At 50.4% G+C, this 22,148-nt stretch overlaps 1 protein-coding gene across 1 annotated transcript; it reads right to left on the bottom strand.

Annotated features, from left to right (window-relative positions):
- Positions 1 to 16,970: 16,970 nt before the first annotated feature.
- On the bottom strand, positions 16,971 to 20,013 carry LOC127316914 (uncharacterized). Its single transcript, XM_051347393.2, has 2 exons — positions 19,734 to 20,013; positions 16,971 to 19,202 (listed from the first exon to the last, which is right to left on the bottom strand). The coding sequence occupies exon 2, from the start codon at positions 19,097 to 19,099 to the stop codon at positions 17,204 to 17,206; it is 1,896 nt and encodes a 631-aa protein (XP_051203353.1). The 5' UTR covers positions 19,100 to 19,202; positions 19,734 to 20,013; the 3' UTR covers positions 16,971 to 17,203.
- Positions 20,014 to 22,148: the final 2,135 nt, after the last annotated feature.

Raw genomic sequence — 22,148 nt, 5'->3', positions numbered from 1 at the left:
GAGTTGAATGTCAATTTGAAGAATGAGATAATGATGGGTCAGTTGGACGATCCATTCATTGTAGAAGAGATGAGGAGAATAGATGAGGGAAGACCATCAGAATTTCACCGAGGAGAATCTGGATCTTTGTGGTTCCAGAAAAGAATTTGCGTTCGGATATTGCTGAAATTAAGGAAGTAATACTCAGGAAGCTCATCAGACCCCATATTCAATACATCCGGGAAGTACAAAGATGTACATGGATCTAAAGGAACTATTCTGGTGGAATAACATGAAGAGGGAGATCGCGCAATATGTGGCAGAATGCCATACCTGCCAGCGAGTGAAGGCGGAACATCAGAGTCCGGCAGGGAAGTTACAACCTCTACCTATTCCAGAGTGGAAATGGGAAGAGATAGGGATGGATTTCATCACCGGACTACCCATGACTAATAAAAAGAAGGACATGATATGGGTAATTGTGGACCGGTTGACGAAAAGTGCACATTTCTTAGCGGTAAACCAGCAGGATAAAGGAGAGAAACTTATCGATCTTTACATTAAAGAGATCGTAAGTAAGCATGGAGTGCCAAAGAAGATTGTATCGGATCGAGGATCCGTGTTCACATCAGCATTCTGGAAGCAACTTCACGAAGCTTTAGGATCCAAGTTGGATTACGATCACCGCGTATCACCCACAAACAGGCGGACAAACTGAGAGAACCAATCAGATCTTAGAAGATATGCTTAGGGCTTGTGCCCTAGACTTCGGAGGATCATGGGAGGAGCATCTACCTTTAGCAGAGTTTTCATACAACAATAGTTATCAAAGCAGCATCAAGATGGCACCATTTGAAGCTCTGTATGGAAGGAAATGCAGATCACCAATATGTTGGTATGAAGCCGGAGCAAGCAAAGAGTTCAACCCTGATTATGTCAAGGAAAAGCAACAAATCATTGACATTATCAGAGACAGGCTCAAGATAGCCCAGAGTCGGCAAAAGAGTTACGCCGATCAGAAGAGAAGAACGTGGGAGCCACAAGTTGGAGACATGGTTTATCTTAAGGTAAGCCCGATGAAAGGACTCCAGAGGTTTGGAGTAAAAGGGAAACTCAGTCCTAGATATATAGGACCTTTCAAGATACTGAGTCAGAATCGAGGTTTAGCCTTTGAGTTGGATCTACCGGGAAGGTTAGCTCAAGTCCATAATGTATTCCATGTGTCACAACTTCGGAAATGTTTGAAGACCCCAGATGAACCAATATCACATGAGGAGCTCAAGTTACAACCAGACTTGACATACATCGAGAAGCCAGCCAAGATTCTTGAGGAAAGCTGGAAACAACTCAGAAATAAGGCGATCAAGTATTGCAAGATACAATGGAAGCACCACCCCGAGAGGGAAGCCACCTGGGAAAAAGAGGAAGACCTGAGGAAAACATACCCCGAGCTGTTCAGGTATTACAACCACAACTTCGGGACGAAGTTTTCTTTAAGGGGGAAAGGCTGTAATGTCCCAGGTTTAGAGACGATCGAGGGGTAGATTTTAGAAAGGGATGTGCATTGCATAGTAAATTCTGGGGAAATTTCGCGCTTTTAAACAAAAACTGCATCGAAGGGGGACAAGTTTCTCTCTCGACACCTTACAGGGTTAGGGTTTCGAGAGTGCGACAAACTTGTTTCTTACTTCACTAGTTTAGGGTTTTGAGATGAGAGAGGAGGGTTTACTTGATTGAATTCCAAATGATATGACATGGTTGAATTCAAACCAAGGTTGAATTTGAATTTCAAATTTAAACATCATATGAATATCTCATAATTAAAAATTGAGGTAATTCATTAAACAAATATTAATAATCAAGAATATAAACATTACATTTATTTAGGAAAGCTCATTAAGGAAAATTTGAGCTTTATTGATCATCACACACATTATAATGTCATTACAATATTCATAAGTGAAATAAAAGAATAATACAACACATTACAAGAATTGAATAAATAGAAAATAGTAAATGAAAATTACAAAGATATTGTAAATGGCTAAACTAGATAAGAAAATCTTCATGATTTTCTTGGACATCACTTGATTGAACTTCTTGATCATTTCCTTAAACCTGCATAGGAAGACAACAAAGACAAAAAAATAAGGATTATGCCAAGTGGTAAAACCACTTGGCAGGTTAGCAAATATGATCAAATTGAGAGGATAACTCAAACACTGCCGGGGTGTCAAGCCAAAGGACCAAGTCCCAACCTATGAAGCACACAGGCAGCTCACAGGGATAGCTGCATGCCTCACAGCACACACAGACCAGGGGAGAGTCACCAAAGTGACCAGACACAAGCTGTCGACCAGGGAGAGTACAGCAGCACCATATATAACATTTTCAGTGCTCAAACCCTAGCCATTTGCTCATCCATCGACAAGCAGCGGTGGTAAGAACACCAAGAACAGCCAAGAACACCAAGAACAGATGAACAGCTAGAGCTGTTTCATCTATTCCCAATCACCAGAAAATAAACCAAGCTTCACAAGCTCACCAGGAGGAGCAGGGCAAGCAACTCAACCATCAGATCAACACTGAAGAAAATCCTCTACACCAACACCCTATTTCTAGGAGCTGGAGTGAGGTATACTACTCAACATGAACAAACCAGATGGTTTGTTCATAAATAAGCATATGCATCAAACACACAGAAGCAAAAGGGTGTGAGTACCCTGTTTGTGTCATCATCTGGCTACTAAGCCATATGGTGCAAGCAAGAGTAGAGAGGCCACTGGTTAAGCATCTAAAGGGAACAACAGCCATGTAAATTAATGCATAACTGAAGGAATCCATCAGCAGATGAAGACACAGCTAGCCTGGTCACATACTCAACACCTATAGCTATTGATTCCATCAGACTGATAGACAATATATGTCTATTTAAGTTTGTCAACAGCAAAGAGCCACTGGAAGTCCAAATCTGGATCAACCGGTAAGCATCCGATAATCACACGGCAAGCCAACAAGATGTGGGAGCTTCTGAGCAGTCAAAAATGGCTGTTGAGGCAACCTCTACCACTTAAGCAATCAAACCATAAAACCAGCACATATATCATTACCCAGAAGGGTTCAAGTGAAGCTAGGGTTCCCAATATATGATTGGCATCCCTCTAGCTTAATTAGATTCATTCATATGATCATCACTGCAGAGCAGTTCACATCATTTATCTACTTAATGAATCAAAGCTACACAGATAAATGAAACAGAGAAGTAAGCTATGCATCAGGCCATGCAGATGATCCAATGGATCATTGCAGATAGTAGCGAGGGCTTGAGCAAATACCAAGGAGTACAAACACAAGCCAGCATGTTACACGACATCGGAGAGCATCGGCTAGACCCCGAGAATGAAACGACAGCCATTCACCGGGCAGCTGATGATCATAAGATCATCGGGACTTGATCAAGCATGCTAGAACCAAGCCTAGCATCAACACTTTAACCATATAAATTAAATGGCTACAGAATAGGAACAATGGCATAGCGAGACAATCAAAAATATGAAAAATAATTGTATGCGGTAGCTTATCATCAAGAGAGGGTATTGTCTAGACCAAAAGCATGCTCAATGGAGCATGTCTATGAATTATAGCACCTTTGAAGAGCACCCAGGTGCACTGGTTCTTGCAAATTTGCAAGAGTTGCACACTGTAATCAAGCCAGAGTAGTATATATGAACACATTTGATGTCAGGCAAGCATAGAACCAAGAGCAAAGGCACAGGGAAGAACTCTAGCAAGTAAAGCAAGCTTTCACAGGCATACAGCTTAGCAATCTTGCGCGATAGCACACACATAGCGCAGCGGCATCGCATAACGGGAGCGAGCAAACATGGCGCTGCGGATGAACACGCGGGGCTTGCGTAGGCAAGCACACTACAGCGACGATTCTAGAGGTGGAAGAAGGTCGGGCACGGGAGGGGGAGCAGGAAAGGAGGCGCACTTACCGGAGACGAGGAGAACAGCGCAGCCATGGCGGCCACGGCGGCACACGCCGGAGCGCGGCGGCGCCGAGCCAAGCCAGGCCATGGCAGCACCATAGCACCACGGCACGGCACGGCAACACCGCAGCATCGGGGCGCCGGCGGGCGCGCATCGCCATGAATCCATGCGGCCAGGGTTGCAGGCGAGTTGGGGCCGCATGGTAGCGTGGATGAAATCCAGATCGACGCGGACCACCGTGTCCGCCGTCGAAAGGCGGATCAGATCCACCTGATCTCGCCGGTGGCGGCGGCCTGAGTTGGCCGGAGAAATTCCGAGAAGGGGGCGGCGACGAGGAAATCGCCAGAGAGGCGAAGGGGATTAGGGTTAGGTCGAGCGGCGCGGGGAGAGGAAGTGAGCGACCGACCGCTCGGGTCGGTTGGACCCGAGCTGGTCTAGCCCAAACCTCTGGGCTCCACTGACAGGTGGGCCCAGGGGCAATATAGACATTTCACAATTTCATTTAAAACAAGAAAACTTGGAAATTTAATAGAAAATTGATAAGAGCTCTAAAAAAATAATTAAAAATATGAAAATTAATCAGCATAAAATTCTCTATAATAATAAAATACAAAAGAGAGTTTTTGAAGACAATTAAAAAAAAGTCTTTACTTGAGGATTTAAATAATAAAAATTTTCAATAATAAAATAAGTCCATTAATGAAATGGGACTTCAAAAACACCTTGACAAAATTTCAAGGTTGTATTTTACTTTAATTCATGTACCCCCAAATTGTTCTTAGTATTAACCTCTTACATGAAATATTAACGACATCGGAAGGGGGGAACAAACCCTAAAAATGGAATCATGCATAATTGCTTCTTTAACCATTGCCCTTATCGGACAATGATGCTATTTTTCAGAACAAGAGGACAAGGGTCAGTCCATACCTACCAACTGCAGAACTTTGCAGTGTTCAGGCAAGTTCATCACTTGCTCATGTCATTTGAGTATTTCTATCAAATTACTTGCAAAGTATTATGGTTATCACTATTGCATAAAAAAATCAAAACCACTACTTTCATAACTATGAATATGACTATGTGGTGGGCAATGGAACCATGGATTGTGTTGATATGGTGGAGGTTCCATTGCAAGGGTTTATATCCATCTAGGATTAAACAACAAATGTCGCCAGTGATTCTTGTGCCGTAATAACCGTGTTAACCATAAGATCTGGAGTGGGACGAAGTAGTCAAAAGTGTTTCCACCTCTCGTACATCAACGGATGCACTTACCGTAGACACTTGACCCAGGTTGGGCAAGCGGTGGGGTGGGGATCCCATTCTAATTCCCCACGGTAAGTGGTCTATGATGGGTTGCAGCTACCGGCGAAGGAGTTTGGTTAACGAGTCCCAAAGCATTTGTCGTGGTCGGGGTCCACCCTGAAATTACGGGAATAATGGGACCGACGTGGATCCAGGGTCGGCGCATGCAACAAAGGGTGGGTGTTCGAGGTAGCGGAGGAACATGATTGGCTAGACCTTATACCGGGCCTCACACCTAAGGAAGTGTGGACGGAAAAGCTGCCCGGATGGCACCAAGGTTAAGATCTCTTATGGGTAAAGCAACACACCTCTTGTCGAGGTTTTGACCACGGCAGATGCTACGGGGTAGCACATGAGAGGTATGGAGCAAGGCGGCGTTGGAGATTCCGGAAACGAGTCGGCACACGATGTACCCAGGTTCACGTCCCCTCGGTGGAGGATCGCTACGTCCTGCTAGAAATCTACTATGATCATAGTGTCGCCAGCGTTAGGCGACTTGCTTTAGGGAAGCCGCTGGAGGCGGAGGGGGAGATTGTATCTAATGAGAGATTACATGTATGATCATATGCCCCCATGTGGGGTGCCCCTGGTGGCTTTATATAGGCAGCCACCTAGGGTTTACAGGTATAAGGCCTCTTGGGCTTGCTACGCTTCCTTCATGGGCCTGCATGGTCCAGTCGCTCCTAAGCACGTCGCCAGGGCGCTTGGTCCAGTCGCCCGCCGACTGGAGCTGTCCTGGGCTGTCTTCAACTGGCGAGTGAGCTGGGTGATGGACCCCCTAGGGCGTATCCCCATCAGTAGTCCCCGAGCGCGTCGTGGATTCGGCGCGGGCTTGAGGCAAGGCGCGAAGAGGCTTGGCGATGGGTCGAGGTGAATCGGCGACGGGCTCCTGAAATAGAGGAAACAATCGTGAAACACGAGCCAGTCGAAACGAGCCAGTCGGCGTAGGCCAATCGGCGTGAACCAATCGGTGTGAACCAGTCGGTATGAACCAGTCGGCGAGAGCCAGTCGGCGTGAACCAGTCGGTGAGAGCCAGTCGACGAAGGCCAATCAGCAAAGCCACCGGTTGCGGCCAGTCCCCGACCGTGGAGCGTGCCGAGTAGCGGACACGGAGGCAGCGTTGTTGTAGAGGAACGCGAGTCGCTGATGATGAAGTCATCGAGTCGAGGTAGTGGAGTCAGTGTCTCCAGATGTATATGTGAGTCAATCGCACATAGACGATGTGCCGAAGACGCAGTCAGGGGCGAGGTTGATGTTGAGCCCCAAGTGTACGCTTCGATCCACCACGACGCTAATGAGCGGCGAGTCCGGGAGTTGCCTAGTCGAGGGAGCGAAGTCTGTGTCTCCAGTCGTGCGTATGCGGTGGCTGTCGCCTGGACGTCATGTTGCGGCCATGGTCAGGGGCGAAGTCGTTGTCGAGCCCCTGTTCTGTGTACGGCGAGTTGATGGAGCCACGACCAGGTCTAGCGCGATGACGCTGATGTATGTAGACGCAGGTGTTGATGTAGACGTGATCGGCGCCCAGTAACTTGTCACTTGAAGATGAAGATCGATGAAGTAGGTGAGGTCAGCCTTGGCGGAAGTGAAGTCAATCTGAATGCTGCGAGTGCTGTAGTTGATCGGTATGCGTGAGCTGACTTGACGTGCCTGAGAAGTCGATGTATATCTGGCGCAGCCGCGACGTTCATGTCGGTGGTCTCGAGGGGAGGTTGCCGATGGAGTCCTTGGTGCCGGCTGAAGCTGTGCAGCGCACCTGATGGTCTCTGAGGACGGATGTTTTAACCAGCGAGAGGATCAATGCAACTTTGGCGTGACCATGCATGTGTGCGATCGAGGCTCCGGCCACAAAAGCCATGCAAGTAGCAATCTTTGATTGGCTGATCCATGTACGTGCTGAAGTACCTTCACGATGGTTCTCTGAATAGTGACGTACTCATTCAGTTTGGACAGCTCTTGCATCTGAAACTTTTCACCTACAGCATGCAGACCAACCGGCTGTGTATGCTGGCGCTGCTTGACATAATTTCGCAGTCGAGGAAAGCTGGTATCCCGGCCGGTCGTGACTTTGCGAGTCAAGTTGAAGCAGACTGACTGACAAATATTGACGCTGATTTGTCGGCACGTAGGAGCAAGCGTTGATGTCGAGCTCCCAGCGCGTGGTGGTGGTGGAGACGGGCTTCAGCCCGGAGCGAGGGTCGATGTAGAGTCCTCCAGCAGTTTTCCCGGCCTCATTGCCGAGATGTCATTGCGCTGGAGATGCGCTCAGTGTATCCAGTGGGTGTAGTCCCCGAGGCTCGAGTCGGCTTCGACGAAGGTGGCTTGAGTCTTAGTCTCCTTGATATCTCGGCGTGTCATCCAAGCGAAATTAGTCCGCAAGTGCGGCGAGTGACAAGCCGCGGAGAGCAGCGAGTGGCGAGCCACGGAGAACAGCGACCGGTGAGTCCCCGAGCATGGCGAGTGGCGAGTTGCGGAGGCCGATGATGATGAGCCCGGGAGACTGGCGACCGGCGATGATGAGCCCGGGAGACTGACGACGCAGGCCAATCGGCGCGAACCAGTCGGCGTGTGGCGCTGTCGGAAGCGCGCCGAGTCCCCGAGCGTGACGGATGGCGAGCTCGGGCGACCGGCGAGCAGCGCTACCTGGAGCGCGCCGAGTCCCCGAGCGTGGCGAGTGATGAAGACGGTCGACCGGCGAGGGGCGCTGTCGAGAGTGCGCCGAGTCCCCGAGCGTGGCGAGTGGCTAGGTTGGGCGACCGGCGAGTGGCGCTGTCGAGAGCGTGCCAAGTCCCCGAGCGATGTCGGAGCGATGTTGTTGTCGAGCCCCGAAGTGTCGACTTTGCAGTAGGAACCCAGAAGCGATGTCGGTGTCGAGCTCGTGAGCGCCTGCTTGACGTCACTCAGCAGGCTGATGGAGAAGCGACCGGCCCAACGAGATAATGTCGAGGTAGATGGCCGAGTTGTAGGCGTAGTCATACCAAAGATGCCGCCGGGCCACCGTACAGCTACTCCGTTTGCGCACATGCTGGCAAGTTAAAGCCAGGCTGCGAAAAGCGGGCGGATATGGCTGGGCGGCCATCCTGGCCAAGTCATGAAGACACCCGCCTCCATATCTGCCATATTCGAAATTGAACTTGTTGCTTGATAAAATCTTCACGCGCATGTTGCTTGAGGCTTGAGGTAATCTTGCCGGAGGCACGCCTGAAAGGTCGTGAGGCTAATCTTGCGAACTGGTAGTTACGCATACGATTGGTGTACTGCCACAAAATCTATGCACTTTGAGGTGGTTCTTGCTTCACGTGAATTCGTACTTGCCTCTTGCACACAATAATTCCCTCTTTTCTGAACATGAACAATGTGTGGCGTCTGCACTGGCGAGCTCCGTCTGTAGCGCGCCGAGTCCCCGAGCATGGCGAGGGCAAGTCCCGCGGAGGCTGGCGAGTCCGGGGGACTAGCGAGTCCCCGAGCGCGGCGAATAGCGAGCACTGGAGGCTGGCGAGTGGCGAGCCGCGGAGGCTGACGACTGGCGAGTCCCCGAGCGTGGCGAGGACGAATCCCGGAGACCGGCTTCCGGCCAGTCCCCGAGCGTGGCGAAGATGAATCCTGGAGACCGGCGTCCGGCCAGTCCCCGAGCGTGGCGAAGATGAATCCTGGAGACCGACGTCCGGCCAGTCCCCGAGCGTGGCGAGGACGAATCCAGGAGACCGGCGTCCGGCCAGTCCCCGAGCGTGGCGAGGACGAATCCCGGAGACCAGCGTCCGGCCAGTCCCCGAGCGTGGCGAAGGTGCGGGCGATGCTGATGGCAAGGATGGCGAGTGGGTCGCCACTGCTGCTGCTGTTCCTACGGAAGGAAAATAAAACAACTGTTTTGTATGGGCCAATGTTAGGGCCTTGAATTTGTAAGAAATGTACTGAGCAATGTCACTGTAGCGACAAAATAATTTTATGCATGTCGCTGTGTTTCCCATTCGCTTAGGCGATCCCGATGAAGGCTACCGCTTGACTGTTTTCCTTGCTGAGCTGGGCGTCCCCAGTCGTAGTACGTAGTCATATAGCGCGAGTAGCAGCCTCATGGGTGGCGTTTATTTGACGCTGTTTCTTATAGCGTGCCTCTCGTCGTGGCCCGTGGGGCCAGTCGCTTGGCGACTCCAAAGGGGTTCTTGTTTTGGCGTGTTTTCCTTTGCGAGCCGCGGGTCCGTTTTGCGGGGTCCCTAGTCGAAGTACTTAGCCGTTCAAGTCACCTGCCTAAGGTAGAGGAGGGCGATTTGTTTGCCTGATGATTGCGGAGGCGAGTCGCATCTCGTGGCCCGGGAGGCCAGTCGCTTAGCGACCCCAAGGAGGGCTCCGTACTCGGCGTTTTTCCTGGACGCGTTGGGCCGCTGTGGCGACCTCGCTAGCGCAGTACTTAGCTTTTCAGGTCGCTCTGTCCAAGGTAGAGAGGGACATGGGTGCCGGAGGCGGGCCGAGCCGGTCATCTTGGCCCGTAAGGCCAGTCGAGCGTGCGACTCCAATGGAGGTCCTTCCCCTGGCGTCGCAGTGGTCGAGCCGGAGCTCGCACTACTTAGCCAGTTCGGGCTTCTCTGCCAAAGGTTGATGACGGCAATTGAAATTTCATCCCGAAGGAAGAGGACACCCAGTGGTGAGGTGCGCAGCGTGACGCAGAGCTCTCTTTGGCGACTCGGAGTTGGCGAGGTCGACGCGGCGGACATGGTCTACGCGGCGGACTGGGGCGCGCTGTGGCGCGGTCGGCATAGCGGACACGGGGTCGACGCTGTGGAAGCGGTCGCTCTGGGCGAAGTCGGCGCGGCGGAGTCATGCTCAACGCGGCGGATCGAGGCGCGCTGTGGCGCAATGACGCAGCGGACACGGGGTCGACGCCGTGGACAAAGTTGTGTTGTGGCGAGCGGCGAGGTCGGGCGACTGGCGAGTAGCGCTGTCTGTAGCGCGCCGAGTCCCCGAGCGTGGCAAGTGGCGAGCTCGGGCGATCAGCGACTGGCGCTGTCTGGAGCGCGTCGAGTCCCCGAGCGTGGCAAGTGGCGAGCTCGGGCGATCAGCGACTGGCGCTGTCTAGAGCGCGCCGAGTCCCCGAGCGTGACGAGTGGCGAGCTCGGGCGAACGGCGGGCGGCGCTGTCTGGAGCGCGTCGAGTCCCCGAGCGTGACGAGTGGAGAGCTCGGGCGACCGGCGGGCGACGCCGTCTGGAGCGCGCCGAGTCCCCGAGCGTGGCAAGTGGCGAGCTCGGGCGAACGGCGGGCGGCGCTCTGAGCGCGCGTCGAGTCCCCGAGCGTGACGAGTGGAGAGCTCGGGCGACCGGCGGGCGACGCGTTCCGGAGCGCGCGAGTCCCCGAGCGTGGCGAGTGGCGAGCTCGGGCGACCGGCGGGCGACCGGCGGGCGACGCTGTCCGGAGCGCGCCGAGTCTCCGAGCGTGGCGAGTGGCGAGATTCGATGTGCCGCAGGGCCATACGCGATGTGGAGGATCGAGGCATCGGTGCATAGTTGCCCATGTCCGTAGCGAGGCTGTTGATGTCGCTTTCTTTCCTGGTAGCCATGGCGTGCTGAACTGGTGTATCGGCTAGCTGCACGCAGGGATAAAGCAAAGTGTGTAGATTAAATAGGTTACTGAAGGTAATTAGATGGAATTTGATCCGTTGCATGGATGGCAATCGATCGTTCTCTTCTTGGAACTTGGACAGCAGCTGCCCGCTACTTGTTCTGGTTGATTCCTCGATGGCGTGTCGGGCGCTTTTGGTTGACCAGCCGGCATGTTGTGGCCTGGCGACTGGATTTGGGCGACTCGGCCAATCGTGGACAGGCCGCCCCCAACAGGCGATCTCCTTGATCACATGCAGATGTTGATGAAGAATTGATACGCTGCACCACACAGCGCGCGTCGATGTCCCCGGGCGTGGTGTTGAGGTCGGGCGACTGGCGCTGTCTGTAGCGTGCCGAGTCCATGGCGGGTAAGTACGCGACGGCTGGTTCGCCGATGAGTCCGCGCTAGGCGAGTACATGCGTATTGATAGCATCACGCAAAAGATCAGTATGAATAAATTAATTATTTAACAGAATAATTACTGAAATTGAGAAAGTAGACGGATGTCAGATCCATCATCACCGCCCCTATGCAAAGCATGAAAGGCCGGTTCATTGCTACATCGGGTCGATGGCTTGCATGCACACGATCTAGCCAACTCAACTTTCTCTTCCTTGCTGGACAAGATCACGTAGGCTTAATTTTCTTGGGACATGATCCGTATGATGCCAAGAGGATCAACCTTCTGCTGCAGCTCCTGTCGTGAAACAACAGGCTATTGCCGACCAACGATCAAGTGATTACATGAATAAAGAGAAACAAGTACAACTGCAGTAAGGTGTATTTATGAAATATAATAAACACTTGTAAAGACATGCGACTTGTGGATTAATAACACGCATTGTTAAATGACCGGTCAGCAGTATGAAAGGTTTATGCGTATCTTTTCATGAGTAGGCAGACCTCCAGCATCAAACGCTTGCCGGGTAACAGGGACGCGATGCCAGCCGTTGAACCCGGAGACAAGGTTGGCTTTTTGGTACCCAGCCTCACTACTTCGACGGACGCGAATAAACATCAGACAAAACCGAAACCGATCCCAATTATGGTTATGTAGTCCGTAAGAGAATTGTATGCGACTGCGTGATCGACTTTGTAGATTGAACCAATATGTAGATATGTTTTAAACTTGTACATCATATACGAATATGTAAATGAACTTAGCTGTTAAACTCTGGCAGCGCGGAGCGTTGCGAGCCGATGGTGACGACACGGCGGGCGAGTGCATGTCGGCGGTCCGCGCTGGCGAATCCGCACTCGGCGAGTCGGCGGCGGGCGGATCTGCACTGGGCGTGTCCGCGCTAGGCGAGTGCGCGGCAAGCATAGGACAATCGCCGGATCGCCTCGTCTCCGTGGATAAATTCTTCCGTGGCATGCACATAAGAAACCACGTATGCCGGATTAGATTAAGGCTTAATAAAATAGTTAAAGGTAGAACACAACAAGGAGAATATAGATTGAATAAAAGAAACCAATCAATGCGTCGATCATGTGCGCTCCCTTTTTTCCTGGCTGTTTCATCGAGCATTGCTGCTTTCATATGAATGAGCGGAGAATTTCCTCACGCCATGGGGCAGCAATCCTGAAGGAATTCATGCATCGGAAGATGCGGCGGATCAAGCCACGCGTGTGCGCATCGGGGGCGCTGCTGATCATCTCTGCTGATCATCTCGGAGAGGCAGACGCAATCTAGCTGCTTTTTTTTTTCTTGTTCTTATAGTGGCCAGGCTATTTACATGCCTCTTTTCTTTCCTGGCGGGGCTGCGCGTGGTTGCGCGCATGTCGGCCGTGGCGGAGACATGGATGATCGTGACGACGAGTAGGTGGCGACGAGTCCGCGGCCGGCGAGTCCATGGTAGGCGACGGGCGAGTGCGCGATGGCGGATCCGGGCTGGCGAGTTCGCGCTAGACGCGTCGTCGGCGAGCAGCCCCGCGTCATGGCATGTATCCAAACAGCCGAGTCGGCACGCCTTCCATGATCGATTTGTTTCTTCGGGACTCCATTGTAAACCAAATAGACATGCACGCACCACGAAGAATTAGAAACGGGTAAGATAGTAAATTGAGAGAGCAATTATTAGTAAAGAGAAAGAAATAAATTAGACAGAGAAAACCAATCTATGTCCGTATAGAGTTTTCCTGCTGGATTTGGGTCTTGATCCCGTGGTGTGGGACGCCTGCTGCTGCTTTACGCGGAAACAGCTTTCGATCGATCCGGCTCTCCATACCGGCTTTTGTCAGCGAAGAAAGGAACCGCGTTGGGTTGAACTCTGTCAACAAATTCTTTAGGTAGTGCATGCACACGAAGAGGCAACATGCAAAAGTATTAGATCTGATACAGTAATAACTGATGCGGCAATTAATGGGAGAGAGAAGGAGATGGGATTGTATAGAAAAAAACAATCTGCCGTGCTCATCAATTCCTTAAGTCTTTGACCGGCCTGGCAGAACTCTTGGGATGCAGGTTGGATTCTTTTCACGCGCGCACAGCTCCGAGTAGAAGCCTGCACACCGATCGCACGAGAGCAACCCGCGCGTAGCTCCAGCCGTTCCGATGTGCCGATCAGGATTCAAGGCGATGTCGTGGCTTTTCCGATCTTGAATCTTGGTGGCGACTCGGACGCGACAGGATCAGCCACGCCGCCGCGAAGTCGCTGACCACGGAATCAGCTGAAGAAAATGGATCGGCCAGATGCGATCCGGCCGCCATCGGAGACGAGGATGGGTCTCGCCCGGATCACCACTCCAAGCACCGCATGCCCCACGGTGGGCGCCACTGTCGAGGTTTTGACCACGGCAGATGCTACGGGGTAGCACATGAGAGGTATGGAGCAAGGCGGCGTTGGAGATTCCGGAAACGAGTCGGCACACGATGTACCCAGGTTCACGTCCCCTCGGTGGAGGATCGCTACGTCCTGCTAGAAATCTACTATGATCATAGTGTCGCCAGCGTTAGGCGACTTGCTTTGGGGAAGCCGCTGGAGGCGGAGGGGGAGATTGTATCTAATGAGAGATTACATGTATGATCATATGCCCCCATGTGGGGTGCCCCTGGTGGCTTTATATAGGCAGCCACCTAGGGTTTACAGGTATAAGGCCTCTTGGGCTTGCTACGCTTCCTTCATGGGCCTGCATGGTCCAGTCGCTCCTAAGCTTCTGTCGCCAGGGCGCTTGGTCCAGTCGCCCGCCGACTGGAGCTGTCCTGGGCTGTCTTCAACTGGCGAGTGAGCTGGGTGATGGACCCCCTAGGGCGTATCCCCATCACCTCTGCAGAGCGTAAGAACTGTGACCTGTCACTCCCTGTTCCGGGATTGAGGAACTGCGAACGCGGCCGGAAAGGAGCTCCATGAAGTTCTAGCAAACCGGTGAAGGCTGACGGACATAGCTCTTTGAAATAAAAGCAATCTATTGAAGAAATGTTTATCAAAACTTGCATTGGTATTAGACTTTCTGGTCTAATATCGTAGCTAGTGCATTAAACACCTCTTATCTATAATGAACTTGTTGAGTACGCTCGTACTCATACCACTCTTAAACCCCATGCTTAGATTGTCTGAACCGTCTGGAGGAGGAGGACTACGACAGCAATGATGGAGCCGAGATCATCGGCTACGAGGAACCAGACCTCTCAGGAGGTGTTGAAGGCGTAGACTACATCATAGTCTACGGATCCGGGGAGGCTTCCGGAGGAGAACAAGCCTAAGGATATCAGGAGGAGTAGTAGTAGCCGAGCAGCACAAACTCTTACTACAGAGCTGCTCGATTAAATAAATGCTTAGTTTAATGAGACAATGGTATTGTAAGTTAAGTTGGGTTCACCTCGAACCCAGGAGTTATCCTCTTAGGACCCAAGAGGAGCTCCGAGACGACTTGTGTATGATGATTGTAATAATATGTGAATGAGTTATGGACCTTGCTATGTTCTGTTGTACTACTCTGAGGGATGTAATATTTGCGGAATGGTACTTCGCGAATGTTATATCAACGACTGGCATACTACAACATGCAGTGGTATGCAGGGTCACCACACACCAGAGGGTATTTATTTTCCCATTCGGTATCCATCAACACGCGATCTAGTTTCTCGTATGTGGGCTCCGGCAAGCTGTTCGCCCAAGTAAACTGTCGACCAGTCATAAACACCTCTCTTAAATCAAGGCTATCAATGACAGCGTTGAACAAGAAAGGCCAATGACCATCAAAGCGGCCTTTACTTTTCTCATGAGGAAACCTCAACAAATTAAAATCACCTCCGATTAAAATCGGGTAAGGATTATCCTTTGTAAGGTTTACCAACTCACGTAAAAAGTCAGCCTTAAACTCTTCTTGGGCGGAACAACAACAACGGTTGATTTATCATCACATAGAAACCACAACGGTTGTTTTTGTTTTTTTTATGTAACCATATATTTCATTAGACAATCTGTTTACAGAGATTACATATATGGTCACCACACAAGACAAACATTTGCATCGAGCAACTTTGCACAAGAAAACTCACAAGAAGTAAAACTACAAGTTCACCCTTGGAGAAACCTGTGCCTCGCCGAAACATCGTCCATCTTCCTGCACTGCCACCATGGTAGCGCTGGAAAAAGAGGCGAACAACCACCACACCTAGATCTGGGAGAGCACCATCGCATTCAATGATGCTTTTTGAGCCGATGAACTGGGTCGTCGCAGAGGACGAGCCCGAGACTTTGTGGCACGTCGGCCGGGGATCTTCCCCATGGTCACCAGATCCCAACACCGTCATCATCTCCAGACTCAGTCGAAGAAGACAAACGCTGCCGCCTGCCGTCATCCTCACACCCAACTGCAAGACGCCAGACGTAACTGCAGCAGCCAACGCAACCGTCACGCGCGAGAGTGCCGAACGCCAACCGCCAGACACGAATCTTACCAGATCCGAAGACCGGCAAGAAGACCAGGCCACCCGCGCTCCGACGTCACCGGTTAGAGCGACGCCGAGATGGAGAAAGAGCAGAGGCCAATTATTCCGACGCGACGCAATCTTCTCCATAGAACGGCGCCCCAAGAAAACACTTGCCAATAACTACTGGCCGGAGCCGATACTCCGGGGTCCCCACCCCCTCCCGTCGCTGGAACGACCGACGGAGGAGGCAGGGACCGGCGGCTGGCCGGTGTAGTTTGCCGGCAGGAGCGGTTCCTGTTTCGTGTGAGCGGTTCCCTGTTTCGTGTGAGCGGTTCACTGAGATTGAATTAGGAAAAGGGAGAGCGTGGTAAGGGTTGTTTTTGTTTGTGATCAAAAGAAACTCAACACTACCACATTTTAAGAAAAAATAGCTAACACTGTTTAGAAAAGTGACGAACTTTTATTAAGAGAATGTGGCTATGATGATATTCAACCAGCCGCACCGCTTCCACCTCTGTCTTCACCATACATCGGCTCTTCCTCCTTGTGATCGGCCTCGCCGACCTTGGGATAGATGGTGAACCTGGTCTATAACTGAATTTCTAATGAAAATAGTGTTTTCAATAGATTTTGATAATTGTCTTCTTTTTTACCTCCACATGAAAGTAATGATATTGTTTATAATAAACAAGTGATGTTCGGTGTTTCTTTCGACGGCAAGGTCTCCTTCTTGATCTTAATGGTGGCGTTAAAGATTAAATCTCTAAGTATGGTTCTTCAGATCAATTTTGTAATAGGTTTTGGACTACTTCTCACAGTGGGTGATTGATTGCCGTGAGGAGGATTGTCTTTGCAATACTTTTTCCAGCTGCTATGTACTTAACAATGGTGATTCGTACCATCGACTCTCGCAATGGTGATTTGTACCATCGACTCTCCAACGATGTTAGCCAGACTGTTCAGTTATTTTTCTATTTTGTAATACCTGTGTGGCTGTGTTGGTATTCTTACCAATTTTGGTTGTGCCATGCGCCATAGAAATCATTGGTTGTATCTCTACCATGTATTATTAACTACTACAATATATCATGGTATTCATTGCCCAAAAAAAAGATCACGTCAATGTACAAAAGGACAGTGATCCTAGAATTGACGTGACATTTTGAAACTATAGTGCTAAAAGAAAGGCAGCAGGACAATGGTTATATTTCGCGGAAGATAACTGAAAGCCCACAAGAATAAAATGTCTTCCTTCCAGGATGTGTATCATAGCAGCAAAGTGTTCTCGAAACTATATTTAGGAGTTAGGAGCAAGATCCCACCACTGTGCATCTTCATCTAAAGAACTGTTACCTACTTATGCCAGGCTTCAGACTGATGTCGTGGCAGAAATTAAAGAATTAAACTTAATTACTATATCAGCTTAGATACTAAACCGTTTTCCCAACTCCCCATTTCAAAGTTTGATGGCCTTTGCCTTCACATTTGTCATGCTAGACAGCACACTCGCTGACTCTGAACCCACCATGGTTGGTGTCTTGACATGATCCCCAAGGTCAACCCCCCTCTGCAGTTTTCTCCTTGTGTATGTGTTTGGAAACCTATGTTCTTCTTCAACTTTTGTAACAGAAGGTGCCATTGTCTCCAGTCCATCATGATGTTTGTGCATGGTTTCAGACTGCCCCAGCAAGTTGTTACAAGGAGGGTTTGTGTATGTGTTTGGGAACCTATGTTCTTCTTCAACTTTTGTAACAGAAGGTGCCATTGTCTCCAGTCCATCATGATGTTTGTGCATGGTTTCAGACTGCCCCAGCAAGTTGTTACAAGGAGGGTTTGTGTATGTGTTTGGGAACCTATGTTCTTCTTCAACTTTTGTAACAGACGGTGCCTTTGTCTCCAGTCCATCATGATGTTTGTGCATGGTTTCAGACTGCCCCAGCAAGTTGTTACAAGGAGGGTTTGTGCTTGTACTAAGGGTCAGCATCCCAGAAATTCTGTCAGCATTTCTCGGGCTGGGCATTTTCGTGCATACATTTCTTTGATGGCCAAGGATAGTTCTTGCGTAGGGATCAGCAGGATTCATGGCGCTCCGTTGACCAAAGCTCTTCAAAAGGTTCTTCTCGTGGGTGGATTCTCTTGTGCCATTTGCTTCATTTGAATATGCTAAGCCCGGTTTATATGTTGACTCATACCCTCTCAACATTGCAGAATGGCTGCCTCTTTTGAGCTCCTCTAAAAAAGTATGCTGGACTCCAGATGGACCTTTGACCAAGAGAGGGTACGTTTCCAGTGCACCCTCCCGTTGCCAGGGACTTGAGCTGGAACTGCCCAAAGAAGTTCTGCTTGTGTTCATGTAATAGGGATAAGATGGATTCACGGCATAGTTATGCATATGCTGTGGAAAAGCATAAGGAGAGAAGGCGGAGACCTGCACACCGTGATGAGTGAGTGGTACCAGTCCTAGTGTATGATGTATTCCTTCGTTGACATCAGCAAGGGCATCATAATCACTTTTTGTTTTAAGCACACCTTTTGGTAGTTTACCACATTTTTCATCAGGCTCATCTTGACTGCGGAAAACGTGACTTGTCGATGACCCCATTTCCATTGATTTCACTCTGTGGACTATCTCCTTGTGTTTGGCTGAACAATTAGTAGCTGATGTCCCTTCCATAAGTTTAGCTCGCTTCAATAGTGAGGAACTGGTAATCATTGGCAGACTTGCATTCATCGAAGAACTGTTTAGATCCACAAATGTGAGAGGCTTCTCGTGTATCCAGGTGTGCCAGATGTGAATCTTCTCCTCGAGACTAGTACTCATACCAGTTCTCAACAGCCTATCCATGCATGTAAACTTCCAAACCATGCCATTGTGATACAGTCTCAGAAAATGATAATACTTTCGTCTTTGTAAGCCCACCAGTAATTCTCTTGCCTGGGAAACTTCTGGAGAATAAAATCCACCACTCAATCTGTCGAAAAAACCTCCAAGTGGACTCCCAAAGAACATAGCACTGCCGCTGAACAGCTCCGTCAGTGTTGTAAACAAGTCTTCTTGGTCCATGTCAGGGAGGTAGGCTGCCAGACGAAACCTATCGTCTTCTGTTAGACATAAGTTCCACGTCTCCAAAGAAAGTACGTCCTTCAATTCAGGCAGATCATAAAGCCCATAAGGTACATTGCACACCTGGCCTCCAGACATCGCAAGCTCGCAATCGACCTCGGCCTGTTCGCAGTCATCAGATTCTTGACTAGGAAAGCTCTGAAGCAGCAACCTCTCCTCTCTCATACGGCCCTCGTCTCCGCAGCGGTCTGCTGCCGCCACACCGCTTGCTGCCTTCACAATGCCCATCGGTGAAAGGGAAGAGCCCTACCACACCGATGGATGATCACAGAAGAGGAGGAGAGTCAACAGCTACACCAGCACAACACCGCATTATCTCGGCGGAAGATCCCTGCGAAGTAAAAGTGGGTAAACAAGCACATGTCAGCACCCAAAATTCAGCAATGCTTCAACTTGGAGAGGATACTTCATGAATTGCGCCATTCGAAAAAATGATTCATTTTAGAAGCAAAGCCACTGGGAACATGACAACCAACATCGATGGTATGGTAGCACTATGCTGTAAGCAGCACTGCATCATCCAGTAATCGAACTAAGTGCCCGGTCCATGAACACATCATGCATTGTATATATAAATATAATCCCTCTAGCCCTTCTCAAAGAAACGGATTTCCAACATTCGAAGTTTCAATCGTATCACAGCCTCTCTACAATTATTTTGGGGTAACTTCGTTTGTACAGTCACCTACAACACATCTACAATCACCAATCAATCCCTCACCAACCTCGCAAGAATGACCTAAAATCGCATCTTCTACAACCGGACCAGACATTCCACGAACACACGGAAGCGCCTCACAGGCCGGGGGCCAAGCACACGACTAATATCACCATTAGCGCTCAGTGAAGCAAAGACACCAACCTCTGTATCGTGTAACCTAACCGCCGCTTCCCCCACAAATCCGAGCAGAATACGTGCTGCCCGCAGTGGCCCGGCGGATCGGTAGCCCAACTGCGCGGAATCGCGGCGGGAGGCAGCGGACCGGCGAGGGGAGGCGGGGATCCGAGGGGCGAGGAAGAGGAGGCGGCGGAGGAGGGGAAAGGCAGGAGGAGGATGGAGTGGTGATGCCGCAGGGGCAGGGTGCAGTACTACTGTTTCCGCCGCGCTGGTCAGTGCTTGCTTCCCCGGTTTTCTGTCATGTGGGGGAAATAGGTGCGATTACTGCTCAGAGCGAGTACAATAAGTCCTAGTCAGCTGGCTATAAAGATTAAAATAGTATATTATTGCTTAGTTGGAGGAGAGAGATGAGGAGAGAGAAGGAGAGTGGGCTCTTATTCAAGAGCCATTTCTGTAGACGTGCTATTCTCACTTTGTGAGAGTGAAAGGTGGGTCATACATTGATAAAGTACTACATTTTTATAGCTCACTATTGTATATGTTGGCTCTAAGTTGGCTATAGATGACATAGCACTTGGCTTATAGCCAACAGCTAGCTACACTATTGGAATTGCTCTCAGCGACAACCGCTTTCCTTCAATGTCTAGCCCTGATTTTCCGCTTCTTTAATTTCTCACATTTTAAGAGCAACTCCAATAGTATAGCCGGTTGTTGGCTATAAGCAATATGTCATGTCATCTATAGTCAACATGTAGCCAACAAGTACAATAGTTGGCTATAAGAATGTACTACTTTTTCAATGGATGGCCCACCTTTCATTGACACACTTTGCCTAGGAGCACGTGCTAGAGCTAGCTCTTGCATAAGAGCCCACTTACATTCTCTCTCCTCTTCTCTCTCCTCCAACTAGACACAAATATATTATTTTAATCCTTATAGCCAGCTGACTAGATCTTATTGTACTTGCTCTAAGAAGGACACTGCTGAGAATCCTCCTGAGGATAAACTCCTTCCAGCCTCATGCTTCCCTGATCGACAGGTGTCCACTTTCACCCAAAATCCTGACGATGCTTCGTCGCAGCAAAAAATATTCAGCTTTTGCTTCATTGAAGCACAAAAACAATTCGCCTAGAAATAGAAAAGGAAAGACATGTCCTCCAACTTTGCTTCGTCGCAGCAAAAAAAAGTCCCACTTTTGCTTCATTGAAGCAAAAAACGGTTTAACTAAAATAGAAGTAGAGTTACGACTCGTTCAAACTTTGCTTCGTTGCACCAAAAAACCTTCCGCTTTTACTTTATTGAAGCGGACTAAAAATAGAAAGAGAGTTGTGACTCGTTCAGACTTTGTTTCGTCGCAGAAAAAATCTTTCTCTTTTATTTCATTGAAGCGAAAAAATGGTTCACCTAGAAATAAAAAAACAAAAGATCATCCAACGCAGATTTCGTCGGAGACTCGACAGAGACATTGTAGCACAAAATTTATAATAAAGTAGCAGAATGATGGAATACTTGCAGCGCCACCGCTGATTATTTGCAGCACCACCGATGTCCATTTGCAGCTCCGACGAACAACCTTTGTAGCACCGCCGCTAACGGTTTGTAGCTTCGGAAAATAGCCTTTGCAACACCGCTAATGCACATTTGCAGCTCGCCTTTGCAGCTCCGGCGAGCAGCCTTTTGCAACACCGTCTTCCTTCATTCGCAGCTCCAATGGGTGGCGTTTGCAGCACCGTCGGCCACCCATTGCAGCTCTGGCAGCAGAGAATCGCCTTATGCCCGAACACCGGCAAACTGCTGCTGTAGCACCAAACTCTGCCCATAGCAACGCCGACGTTTGGCGTAGCACCGCCGGCCAGTTGCCGGAGTTCCACCGCCACGCCTGGCGGCACAGCCCCCTGCACCCTAGTGTCAGCTCGTCCCGGAGCCATCCCTGCGAGCTCCACCTCACCGGATTGCCAGCGCGGGAGCTTGGGTTACAGGCCTCATCCGCAAGCTCCTTCTAACGTGAGCGCGAGCGCCGGGAGGAAAATTGCTTCGGGCTCCGCTGCAACCTCTATCTCTGGCGATGGCCGGAGCCAGGGGAGCTAGGCGCCATTCCAGGGCGGTGCAAGCTGTCCTCGGCGGTGCTATTCATCTGGCCGCAAGCGTCTCCAGACGCTCAAGGTTGGAGCAGCCGGGTCGGAGAAGCTGCTACGCGGGCCAAGCTCCATGCCTTGTGGGAAGGCCGACGGCTGCCGGAGCGACAGGGTCGGAGCTCCAACTGGCGGCGTCCTCGTCGGAGGCCGTGCAAGCAGGGGACAACGACAGTCGGAACTCGGAACACCGGTGCTGCACAGCGACTCGTGGCTTGGAAGGAGGCGGCGGCGAGCGGCCGGGAGGTGGCGTCGAGCGGCCTGGAGGCGGCAGCGAGCGGCCTGGAGCGGCGCGAGCAGGTGGGAA

This window comes from Lolium perenne, chromosome 7, assembly GCF_019359855.2.
Source record: "Lolium perenne isolate Kyuss_39 chromosome 7, Kyuss_2.0, whole genome shotgun sequence".
In the NCBI taxonomy this organism is placed as follows: Eukaryota; Viridiplantae; Streptophyta; class Magnoliopsida; order Poales; family Poaceae; genus Lolium; species Lolium perenne.
This window is presented reverse-complemented; position numbering and strand designations above follow the sequence as displayed.